Genomic DNA, 13,533 nt, shown 5'->3' with positions numbered 1-13,533 from the left:
ATAGATATTCATTGTTTACCAGTATCCTTCAAATTGAAAGGGTTAACAACTGAAACTGAAGAGAAAGCGTTCAGTCCAAACCATAAAATGTAACAAACTAGCAGTAAAAGAACGCCAAAATCCGTTCATCCAGTACACGGCAACAGTGTGATAAGCTGCCTTCAAACTGAGTCCAATAGAAATGTCCAAAGGAAATATCACCACAGTCGTGGTAAAAATCAAAAATCATTTATTGAGGTTAAAAACAAGTGAACGTTAAGCGCTTTCACTCACACAAAAGTGCTTTCACTCACACAAAAGTGATTTCACTGACACAATTTTCTGATGAAGCTCACTTTTGTGCGAGTGAAAACGCTTAAAGTTCACTTGTTTTTAGCCTCAATAAATGATTTTTGATTTTTACCATGACTGTGGTGATATTTACTTTGGACATTTCTACTGGACTCAGTTTGAAGGCAGCTTATCGCACTGTTGCCGTGTTCTGGATGAGCGGATTTTGGCATTCTTTTACCGCTAGTTTGTTACATTAAATTGAAAGAGTTGAATTTGCTAGAAATTACTTGTCCATATGTACTGACAAGAGCCGTCCTAGCATTAATTTCAATTCTACATTATTGGAAATTGTATTATAAAATATTTTTTATCTTTAACAGTCAGTATTAAAGACAGGTTTACCAGGCTTTGCTAATTTAGTGCTAGGTTGGTTGGAAAGGACTATATTTCCCACTTGTGATCATTTTCCATCAATTTTATTTTACAAAAGATTTGTTGCCAATCTTTTTTGAACAAACAAATGAATCTTTTTAACATTTAGTCTAGGTAAGATCAGTACAGCAGTTAATCTTTTAGATTTAACTATAGAAATGTCTAACAATGACATGCCTACTTAGTATGGGTCGTAATAGGACAGGGTCTGTGACTGATCATTACAGATAAACTGCAACTCACAGGAGATGCAGTAGGGATGTGTATGGCCTAGTTGTCTGCTTTTCCCAATATTCTTAAGACAAAGAACCGCATAATACTACTTTCTCTATATTTCAGAAATACCGATACTTGCTTCTTAAAATTATTTTTGCTAATTTTACAAAATTAATAACAGTTTCTTTCATTTTTAGATAACTCAGAGTTACCATCTAAATGCTTGCTGTACAGAACTATACTAGTTAGAATTTTGTTGTCCAATTTCTTCATCAAATAATTTTTTGAAATAGTAAGACCCTTTCTCTTTAACCTTTATTTATTTTGTTTGAATTTCTTCTGGGATTGCCTCCCCTCCATACAATGTAATTAAATGTGCCAAGGGTGTGCTGTTGATTGTCTAAGTTGAAAAATACAAGAGAACTGCAAGAAAGGAAACAGGATGAGATGAAGCCTCTTTGATGAAGAATTAGATTTATATAAATATTTAAGTAAATATTGCAGTGCCATTAAGGATAAAAGTATTTCTAGGTGCAGAGCTTGTGACTGAGAATGAAGGAGATTTGTAATGGAGGAGAGGGTGAGGAAAATAGTCACACTGTGGCACAAAAGTGCATACACTGCTGTTTTTTCTATTGAGAGTTAAGAACTCTGGCCTCAGAGATGGTATCTCAGTTATGTTAACAATGGGGGCAGTTGACAGCATGCCTGCCTTATATTTCAGCATTCATCCAAGTATATATAGTATACAGAGGAGATGCAAGGGATAAAAATCTAAAAGACCACATTAAGAAGCGTTTGCATACATAATTCTGCAGTTATTTTGTGTCCGCTCTGTTATGCAGAAATTCCATCTCAAAGTAAATTGCCTGTGAGACCACATGCATCTAAATTCCATCGTTCCACACCCTGTTGTACTTACAGAAGGGAGGTGAGCTGCTAGGAAAAGGGAGTCTGAGAAATGAAAGGTCTGTGTAGGATGCATAAAGTATAGAAATAAACACAAAGCTTCTAATTTCAACACTTTTATCTTCCTCAGGTTGGATCCTTGACATTTTATTGCAGCAGTCTTTTAACTTTCAGAGACTACAACAAGCTACTTTAGAAAATGTACCCCTTAGAAATTTCCATAGGAAGGTGTTCACTGATGTGGTAAGTAGCAAACATTAATTTAGATCCTCCTTTTTGTAATTTTTTTTCAGCAGGTCAAGCATACTACACAGTGTGACTGATTTTTATTTATACCTGTTAAAAGTTGATAGAATACATATTTGGAAATGTATATATTCTTTTTGCCTTGGCTCTGTAAAATAATGAGATACTACAAGGTTCTTGTATCATATCACTCATAGTTTAACTTGCAGATTTTGGTAGTTTCTCTGAAATTCACTGATCTTGCCTTTTATTAAATAGTTTATTTACTTTGTTTCATTTTGTAGTAGTATTTAATTATTTGAGTGGCTCCAGCAAATATTAAAATATAAATTATTTATGTTCACTGCATGCTTTCTAAATGTCAAGAAGAGTCACAGAAAAGCTAAATGTTTCATGAACACACACACACACACACACACACACACACACACACAAAGAATATACATACTCATATCTAATCTTATATATATATATATATATATATATATATATATATATATATATATATATAAAACATATATATAAATATACACACGCACACACTCACACACACACACACACGCACACACATATACCTATATATATATATATATATATATATATATATATATATATATAAATCAAATTATATGTGATATATATTGCGTTTGTGTATATTTTCTTTTCTGTATGATAAAACTGGTCAGAGCTGTTGCAGATATATTAAATGCTGTTATAAAATCTGCTGGAGGCCCCAAAAATAATTGCCTGATCTATAATCAGCAGGTCGCCGCAGTTTTCCTTTCAATTTTTCCATTTTCTATTTATTCCTCATACAAACATCTTTTTTTTTAAATACATTTACTAAATGACCACTTTTGACATAGGCAAATATACATCAATAGAACAGGAAACAAAACATATTAACATTTTTCATTCTGAATTATGCATTACGGTTTACCTTTGAAAGGTTGAAAATCAACCTACCGAATGTCAGTCTGATCTGCACCGAAGTTTGAAAATCAGCAAATCGAAAACCAGATTTGCTGATTTTCCAAATTCAATTCAAAGACAAAGGGCAGGATTCACGAAGGCTTGCACGGAGTGTAAGAGACGTGCAACATTCCATGCAAGCCTCGCGATCCAGGAACAGCCCTAAGCTCCGTGTAAGAGACCAGCTAAAACGTCTCTTACACGGACTGGGCGTGGACATGCTAAATACCTCACTTGCATCCGAAAGGTATGCAAATGAGGTATATTAGCGATCCACGAAGCAGAAACCAGTCTGTGTAGGAGACGTTTTAGCTGCAGAAATGTACTCAGCTGACAACCGAGTACATTTCTGCAAATTCCACAACGGAGTGATGTCAGCTCCAAAAAAAGGTTGCATATGACTCAGGCAGCATGCCAATGGCCAACTATGTGGCCATTGGCAATACAACCTGATGGCAAAATGATAAAATTATATATTTTTTTGTTTAAACCCAGCGCAGCCCCGCGCAAACGGGCTGCGCTGTATAAAACCATAAAAAAGAAGGTTATAAACCCACAAATGTGGGTTTCATGCAATACATGGAATGACAATGCAGGGACCAGCAGACCAAAACCAACATGGCCACAGTGTAGTGGTTGCTAAGGGGAGAAGCTGAGTCTAAGACATGTAACTAAGCATTAGTAGGCAATCTCATGTAAATGAGGGTTCGGATACTGAATCTCACAGTCACATAGCAAATGAGCACAGTCTGAGTAGTGTAAGAGATACAAAAGGGGGAGGAATAGAGTAGGAGATAGGTGACATCACAGGGGGGAATGGTAGAAAGAAATGCAGTTCATTGGAGGCCAGTGTAACATGACAGATGACAGGCACAGATCATGGAAAGAGGTGTGCCACTAGATAAGTCATGGAAAGTCAAGAAATGGAAGGTGTACACTGTTACCTACACCAAAGTTTCTTGCTGGCCGTGCATGTGCATGTCTGCGCACCATGAAGCGCGAGTAGGACCATGTGCGTGCGTGTAAGGCAGTGTGAGCATGTGGGAGCATGTTGGGAGATGTTTAACACTGTTTGCGCGGGTGTGCGTGCGTGTAGGGCGGGCTGAGTATGTTGGAGGCTGTTGGCAGATGTGTAACAGTGTTTGCGTGGGTGTACACACGTTTAAACCCGAATAAGTAGATTCTGAACTGTGTAAGCACGTGTGGGCACGTGTAAGCCACTGTGAGCGTGTTTCAGATAGCATGCACATTGCTCCCCCCTGAGGAAACAGAGAGGAAAAAGGAAGCAACAGAATTAATAGGAAGCTAGCAGGGATAACTGCTGAAGCTAGCAGGTGAAAACAATTAGAAGCAGGCAATTACACAGGCAGAATAGTAGCCCAGCCCAGCACTTAAAACTCTGCAAACAGTAGTGCAGGATGTTTCCATTAAGAGACACTGCAAGACAGGAGTAAGCTAATAGAAGTGAAAACTGAAAAAGCTTCACTCAGAGCAGAAATGTTAGGGGCTGCCATAGCTGTCATAATGAGACATAGGCGACTTGCTGAGGGTGGTGACAATGCAGATGATGCCAGACAACCCACAGTGAGGAGACGGAGAAGAGTGTACATGCCCAGGGTCATCTACCACGGGTTACATGAGCTGGAGATAGTAGAGCGCTATAGAGTGGACAGAGAGCTCCTGCAGCAAATTGTTGAGCTGTGCAGGCCACGCCTCACACACAGAACCAACAGAGGGGAACCCATCCCAGTGGAAACCAAGGTATGTGTTGGCCTAAGAATACTAGCAACAGGTATCTTCCAGAGACCAACTGGTGATATGATGGGGATATCACAGGCATCAGCCTCCAGGGTACTACACCAGTTCCTGGATGCCATGTCAGCACATGTCGGTGATCAGGTATATTTCCCCAATGCCCGTGAGGTATTGGCCAGCAATATGCATCTCTTCCAGCAAATAGCGGAATACCCTGAGGTACTGGGTGCAATAGACTGCACGCACATACGCATCAAAGCACCAGCCGGTGAGCAGGGTAGGGCCTACATTAACCGCAAGGGCTTCCCCTCCATCAACTGCCAGGTTGTGTGTGATGCCCAGGGCATAATAATGAATGTGTGTGCTGGCTGCCCCGGGAGTTATCACGATTCCCACATCTGGCATTTGACGCAGCTGTACCAGACATTTGCCAATGGGGGCATCCCACATGGACACCTAGTGGGGGATGCAGGTTATGCACTGGAGCCGTGGCTGATGACACCCATCAGAAACGCACACACACCTGAACAGGAATGCCATAATGAGGCACACGCACAAACACGTAATGTAATAGAGCATGTGTTTGGGCTGCTCAAGTCAGGGTTCCGGTGTCTGGACTCATCTGGTGGAGCCTTGCAGTACACACCAACTACATGTACCCAAATTGTCATGGCATGTGCTATGCTACATAATATGATCTTGCGAAAACAGCTGCAGCAGGACCAGCATAGGGCCAGGCCAAACAGCCCCCCACCATTGCCAAGGCCATCACAGGCAGAGCGTGACTCAGAGGAGGAACAACCTGAGCCTGCCCCAGTAGGCAGAAGGAGGCGTACCCAGTATGCCCCGGCCTAGGGAAAGAGGCAACGCATAGCACATACACTGGCTCAGTAGGAACCCTGGGAATGATACCCCTCTCTGACTCACTCATATAGTAACAGGGATGCCTAACATGACACAACCTGCTCTCAAACATGTACAGGGAGTGTAGTATGTGCATCCGACAGAGGCAGCCCTGCAGCACCACATGAGGCATGATTGCCATGTGTTAAGCAATGTAACACCATCTAGTATATGAAAACATGAAGACCCTGTCTAACATCTCACCCTCACCAAGCATGATGCCACACTATGAAGACAAGAAGATCAAGTACAATAATTGGCTGAAGTAATGCAGTCAGTCAAAGGGGAGCCAATGTGTTACAGGCTGGGAAGATATGCAGAGTTTGACATGATGCACCACCTGCTAGGGGTGGCGTGCACCTATCATGCCATGCCCCATGGATACTGGCAAAGGCTGTCAGTACCCACAGCATGCCCTGAATAGGTAAGTCTCAAAACACAAACCCACCTTCATAGGTTCTACAAGGGATAGGAACCTAGGTGTAATACTACCCCATGACAGATGTATAAACAGCAAGATGTGTGCAGTGTAAACACACACAGTAAGGAGAATGTAGATACCAGTCCTGTAATAGAGAACTGGGCAAGGCTCACATCAGCACCCTAACACTACCAGGTCACACCTCATACTGTGCTGTACAGTCGCAAAACATGGAACAAGCTACAAAAGGAGGGTAACTAGCAAGAAATGGCAAGGATAACCACACCCCCATGTTGGTACCACAACAAGAAGCAGCATGGAATAGCCATGGTCAAATACCAATGGCTAAAACTGCCTCGCAGTATATAGCCTGCTGCAGACCACTGTCCTAATACCAGGAACAGCACCTGGCCTATGTCGGAATACATGAATATATCAAGCCCCCCAAACCACATTATATTGCTTGACTGAAAATACCCAGACATACACCGGTAGCATTGTACTAGCACCAACACAGTAGGAGAAAATTACCCAGATTCCATAAACCAAAATGCCCAGGAACAATGTACTACTCCCACAAGAGGGTAAGCATACTGGATGTGATAATCAGCAACATGTGTACTGGATGGCAAGATGAGAAGTGTACCCCTCACTGGTAAGACCAGACCATAGAGTAATCACACTGGATATACACACCCTGACCCCAGTCCCTGGCCAGAATACCACAGTGAAAAACATGTGTAAAGTATAGGTTGCAGCCCTCAAAACCGATGTTGAATCCTCAAAGGCCCTGTGCAAGTGCAGAATATGGGACACACCACAGAACATGTTATACAGGCATTCCATGAACACAGCCAGGAATGCTTGGAGTATGCAATCACAAATAACAACAACACACAATGCCATACATGCAGGCATCTGGCATGCTGGCCTCCAGCCATTACCAAACCATGCAAGAGAATGAGGAAGTTACCACATGATAGAGCAAACATAAAAAGGGAAGTAATCACTGACCAGTAGTATGGCAACAACATATGTCCACACATACAATCCACTAAGTCCATCCACAACAAGTATAATCTGTGAATCCAGAGGCAATGTGACGCCAGTACCAAGTACACAGACAACCACAACACCCCCCAATAAATACAAACATATGTGATAGATGCATCCATGTATCCAAACCAGAGGTTGAGCTCCAACAACTCAGTACTGTCAACACTAGTCAGGAGGAGAAGGTAACCACATACACCACAAACCCAGTCCCACATAGACCTACCACAACTGTAAACCAAACACATAAACACAGACAAATATTCCCGGAGGCCTTAATTACAAACACACCACACCAACAGAAGCCTCCAAAGTAGATCACAAGCAACCACAACCTTCAAACATAGCACATGCAACGAATAGTATGCAAAGCTGGTGTGCCAAACAGTCACAGGCCCGAAGGAGAAACACCATGCCTGATACAGTTGTAATAGGTGTCTGTATAGGCAGACACACAGCTGTCCCACTCACCAGACTGAACAAGGGAAAGGGTAGAGTAAGCTGCTTGTAGGCTGCCACAAAATGCCACTTAACACAAGTACGCAGGTCACCCCAAAGCAAGCAGAAATATGATGCACTCAATGTCCATGCTGGTGTGAATTACCTGAGATGTACCTCCCTGGTCAACATCAAATGAGACATGGATGGTCCCTCCGAGTATGTACCCCAGGGCAGGATGACACTGGCTGTGTGCAGCATCCAAACCTCACCAAGAATGATGCCACAGTACAAACACAGAATGCTCATGTTTAACAGCTGGCACAGTTACAGCTGTCAGTCCTAGAGGGTCTAATGTGTGTCTGCTTGAGATGTCAAGCATGACAAGCCATGCTGCTGTTACAGGGATGGCTGTCAGCTGTTACCCGTGTGCGTCTGGATACTGTATAAGGCCTTTGCCGCCTCCATAGAGCCGTATGTAGGCAATGTCAAAAAGACTACCCACCACCCTAGAAAACATAAGTGGTAGGAAACATAAGGGTAATGCTGACCAATGCCAGATGTGTAAACTGCAATATGCATGCCCCTGAGGCACTTCCCATTATGGAGAACATTGATGTCTGTCCAGTGACAGAAGTCTGCTGCAGGCCTAGTGATAGCACACCTGCACTACTAGGTTATACCACATATCATGTGTTATGGCCCCAACACCTGCACCAAGACATCAAAGGAGGGGGAGTATCCATATGCAGCACAGACACCCATATAGCCAGGTAACTGACAATTCACAAAGCAGCGGACACCACCCATGTGCACATAACTGTAGTCAAAACTGCTGTACAGTCTGTAGCATGCGACAGACCACACTCTCACACACAAGAACTCCACCCAGACATCCGAAGACACTGGACAGTATGAATGTCCCACCAAATACCAGACAAGGTACATAAAGTACCACATAGGTGTCAAACCATTATGTATGCAAGGAGTCATCAGGGACCTAGGGACACAGGTTGACATTAATCTGTCATGTGACAGCCACAATACCAATGTGGCTATGAAGACTGTTGATACTGGACACCTTATCATGAAAGGATTCACATCAACATCAACAGAGGTCACTGTGCTGCTGTACTGTTCCCTTATCAGACCCATAATCTAGTACAATGACTCATATGGGATGTACCGTACATGACACCTGCAGCGGTTCAGAAGACCTCATAGTTACCCCACCAAAAGGATAAAGGGTGTGAAATATATGTCATATGCTGCCTGGCTGTAAGACACCCCAGCTGACTGCAGTCACACACTGCCTACACAGAGGCATTGTATATCTGTTGTACAAGGCCATGTCCAACACAGGAGTAATGGACATGCTCCACCACAGGAAATCAAAGCCATTGGAGCTGTGAGAGTCACAGATGTCAACCTCAACACATAATGAAATAAGATGTGCTGGAGGGACAGATACATAACCCATAGGCTCCCCACACCCAGAAACAGGATCCCAATCCATGGTAGGCAGAGCCCCTCACTGACACCCCTCAACAGGAATATTGCTAAGTGGATGGATGACCGTACATGTATACTGGGGGTCCCCACTGTGTCACGACCAGACAGAGGCACAGTGAAGAACCTCATAAATGGCCATAATTGAACATAGCAAGGGGTGGCGAAAGACACACACACTCTAGCTGGGCTTACTAATGGCCTAGGGTGTCTAGCCTACTATGAACCCATGAACCTTTGAAGATACAAAACGTACAGGACACTAAGGATAATCACAAGGCTTACCCAACTGATGGTAGGAACCATGTTGGGCATCCACAGATATGCTCTGAATCACACAGATATTACAAACAACATACCAAACACACACACATATTGCTAACATACAACCTGTCAGGTGCAGTGCAAACCCCCCCCCCCGAGTGCAAAATACCTATCCCAACAGATGGTCCCCTGACATTGCAGATGCTGAGGTAACAGCCATCATCTGCAAAGCAGAACACACAGCAGCAAAGGTATGTGATGGTGTCCTGTGCTGAGGCCAACATGGACCCCAAGAATAATGGAATGCAAAATCACACTACTGGCCAGTGTCAGCCTTACCACAGGATATGTACCCAAAGAGCAGTGTACAACAACAGTGGTCCATCACAACAAAGGTGTTGCCTGAATGGATACTCCAAACTACCACCCCAGGATCCTGAAAAAATTGTTCTGCACAGCTATAGAAGGGATCAGTATGTACCGCAGACAGAAGGCTAATGTGGACCTACTGATACTGGACCCTACACACTGTGGCTGTTGTAACTGCAGAACCGGCCCCTAAACATGTCTGACCCATTTGAAGCAGTCATTAAGGTCATTGATGAGGGATATGTGGTCCACACAGCGTAGCTGGACTGTGCACATGCTTCCAGACAATACCGTACGTGTTCAGTATGGATATGTTCACCAGCTTAAATATACACCCCTATGTCAGTAGAGGGGTTGCAAAGCAGACCGAGGACAGAACTGACATGGTCAGACATGCCGCACCCATGTCAGACTACAAAGCGGATATGAGTGGCATCCTACAAGGCCTGGTCTTGGCCCCCCCACCCCCGTTCTGTATACATGTCCCATAGGTATAGGCCAACATGGAAGGACTGTGACTGAGCATGTATGCAGAGGAGTACGAACAGCCCAGCATATCTGACCCCCAGCTGACACAAGCAACCCAAAAAAGGGCCACCTACAAACAGACAACTGTAGCCATTGCCATGTCAGCAAGCTAATTGCAGAACTGTGTATAGACAACCACCGTGGATATACAGTAAGTGCCCACAAATTACCACACAGGTGTTAACCCATGAGGTACCTAACATGTAATGTGAGACCTGGGTACAAAAGGTGATAAATATCCTGCACTGGACAAACATGTGGCTTTAGTGTTCACAGAAACATGTACCATATACCCACCAAAACATGAAGGCTGGCAGATGTAGATAAGGGGAACTCACTGTGGCTCTGCAGCCATCCTCCATCAGCATCACAACTGACTACAATAGCCCCTGTGGGATATACCGCAGCAGACACCTCCATCAACTGTAAAGTCCACAACAGTACCCCACCAGGGGTAGCAAAGAGCATGAACAGATGCCATGTTTTGCCTGAGTAAACAAACTGCAGCCCCACACACCGCCATCCTTCCCAGCTACAGGAAAGCTGTGCCTGATGTATGAAGCCATGTCCAACCTGGAATGAATGAACATGTTGCACCTTGTTCAATCTGAATGGCAGTGAGCTATGCACATGAGAGACCTGAACCCCAGCACTGACATACATAGGACAAGCTGTACAGAATGATCCATAACACAGAAGGCACCCCCACACTTCAGTAAACTCCTGGTACAGGTCAGCCAGAGAGCCACATATCGACACCCCTCAAGAGGCATCCTGATGAGTGTATGGGAGATGGTTGGCTACCCTGGGTATCACTGTTATGTCAGAGGTAGACAGAGGCACAGTATACCAACCATGACATATGTAATGGCAAACTCCAGTTACAATGTGTGTCGAAGGACAAACACACCCTGTGACTACCATCAGAAATGGCCTATGGAACATCGCTGGTGTTTGCCAATGTCCACCCATGTTGTGGAATACACTAGCAATGTTGGACGAGCCTGGTGTAGGTAGTCCATATCTGAACATATTGCAACATGGTCATATGTGCACAACTGGCCCCTACACAGTCTGTTGTGCTCACTATGAAGATGTCAAGCAGTCATAGGACTAAAGCCCAGGATACTGTCCACCACAGTGAAAGTACCGAACCAGTACACTATACGGTACTACAGTGTTAGGTCATTATGAAAGTATGTTGAGAACTGTCTGCAAAGTATCCCATGCAATTCCTGAAGGCACAGTATAATCCCTGTTGTGGCAGACATGAAGCAGTTGGCCAGTTAGTACACAACATGACACCCAACACACAATCATAAATGTGCGATAATGTCGAAGGTCACACACACCCAAATATGTGGTGGACTTCAGAGTGCAACATATGGAAAGCTCACACTGGGCATGCTCGCACACTTTGATAAATGAGGCATATGTCAGACAACATGCCATGGAAAGGCTGAACTGGGCATGCTCACACACTTAGGCCATATCTCCGTGTAGCAGTTGGCCACACATATCTGGTATTTGTATGCGTGTCAGTCCAGGAACCAACCACAACACAGCAATCAGCCCAGTGCACACAGTAAATGACCACAGAGACATAAGTGATATAGTGGATCACCGTCATATGCAAACATCTGCCACAGATACACAAGTTGGTCATAGGAACAGGGAATGCTATGGCAATAAAGACCTGCAAACAGTAGAACAGCACAACAAATATTGTGCATCCGACAATTGAACATATGGGTGTAGAGGTCAATACTAGGCTTCTTGCCCCAGGGAATGACAGCTCAGCCAGAGTGCGCTTGGCATCTGCATCCCCAGGATAGTAGGCTACAGTGCCACTGCAAAGTAGGTCACAGAAGGCAACATGTGAGGCTAGTGAGCTGTGCCTCTGTCAAGCAGGGGCACCGTGGATGTCTCAGGGATTGAATGTGCTAAGCCACAGCCATGTTGTCGGTGTGTACTGTGAGAGGGTTGCTGAGGATCTCTGACAGTAGGGGTCCATCAATAACAGACTGAGGGGAGCCCTATCTGCATTCTCTGGACGATTCCACTGTCAACACTGTGTTGTAATGAGTATGTGTGAATGAAGTGCTGTGCTGGAACTGTCCACAGATGTCCTCCCTCTGTGGGCTACAGCTCTGCAATGTATTAGGTCACTCTGTCTGTTGAACGGCGCATATATGGCCGGTGTACAGCTGACAGGTGTCTTGTTGTGGAGCAGTCATGGGTATATGTGGGATAGCATGACCAATGCAAACTGTACACATGCTCATAGGATGCAATTGTCAAGGATTATGCTGAGTGGCCAGTATAGTCCTCCAGCATGGGTCCTCTGAAGTCAGTCATCCACCCCAGTCTACACAAGTGTAGAGTCTGCTTGTGCTAAACACAGTTTGTGTGCAGTGACAACCTTGCCTGGGGATGGAGATGAGATATGGATGTCCAGGGAAAGGTGGGTATGGTCAGATATCAACAATGGTGGTCTACCTCTGGTGTGGAACAGTGAGTACCCACATTGCAGATGGACAGGTGCAATATGTATTCACCCATGTGGCTGTGGTGTGTGGTTCTGCCATAGCACATGGACCCACAAATTGTAGTGCCTGTAGGGTAAAGTGGTAGAGGCCTGAGTAGTTCTCACACACAATATGCCTGTACCTGATGTTAACAACTGGAATGGTGTATGTGAATACCTGCATATCCTGGCACTGTTCCAAGGGAAGCTAAGTGTGTGTCCTGGATGTGGGTGTGGTGTTCTGGACTGGTTGTGTTGTGTGTTACAGGTCCTGTGGTCCCAAAGCATGGTATAGAACATAACCTGCCAGTGCGATGTGCATATCTGACCCTGACGTAGGTGGCTGCAAATGCATATATATGCTATCCCCCACCTGACAGGTAGTACTACATCTACATACCTCTGTAGAAATAAAGATGTCAGCACCCTAGAAATACTACAGGTGCAGAACAGATGCCCAGTAATTCGGATAGTGTGCTCTGCTAATGCGTCTCCCTCAAGTGTCATAATGTAGTTAGGTAGGAGTTGGAATCCTGCAAATGCTCAGTGTGTGTGTTTGTGGGTGAGTGGGGTTTGTGTGTGTGAAAGGCTGTGAGAGAGAAATGTCCCTTTTGGCAACTGGGAAAACACACAACAGGATGCACACTCCCCTTTCTAAACACAGATGATGTCAGCACCCTATAAGTACAGCAGGAGAAGCGAAGCCTCCAAGTAATGC

General features: G+C 44.3%; 1 protein-coding gene across 1 annotated transcript in view; it reads left to right on the top strand.

The window, feature by feature from the left end:
* Positions 1–13,533, top strand: part of LOC122808102 — a 447,249-nt gene that overhangs the window by 411,937 nt on the left and 21,779 nt on the right. Inside the window, exon 11 of the mRNA XM_044079073.1 lies at positions 1,961–2,073. Coding sequence (XP_043935008.1) covers positions 1,961–2,073 — 113 coding nt within the window. The remainder of the gene's footprint in view (positions 1–1,960; positions 2,074–13,533) is intronic.

This window comes from Protopterus annectens, chromosome 8.part0 (assembly GCF_019279795.1).
Source record: "Protopterus annectens isolate FY-2018-M chromosome 8.part0, PAN1.0, whole genome shotgun sequence".
NCBI lineage: Eukaryota > Metazoa > Chordata > Ceratodontiformes > Protopteridae > Protopterus > Protopterus annectens.
The sequence above is the reverse complement of the archived record's forward strand: the minus strand, read 5'-3'. Positions and strand labels throughout refer to the sequence as shown.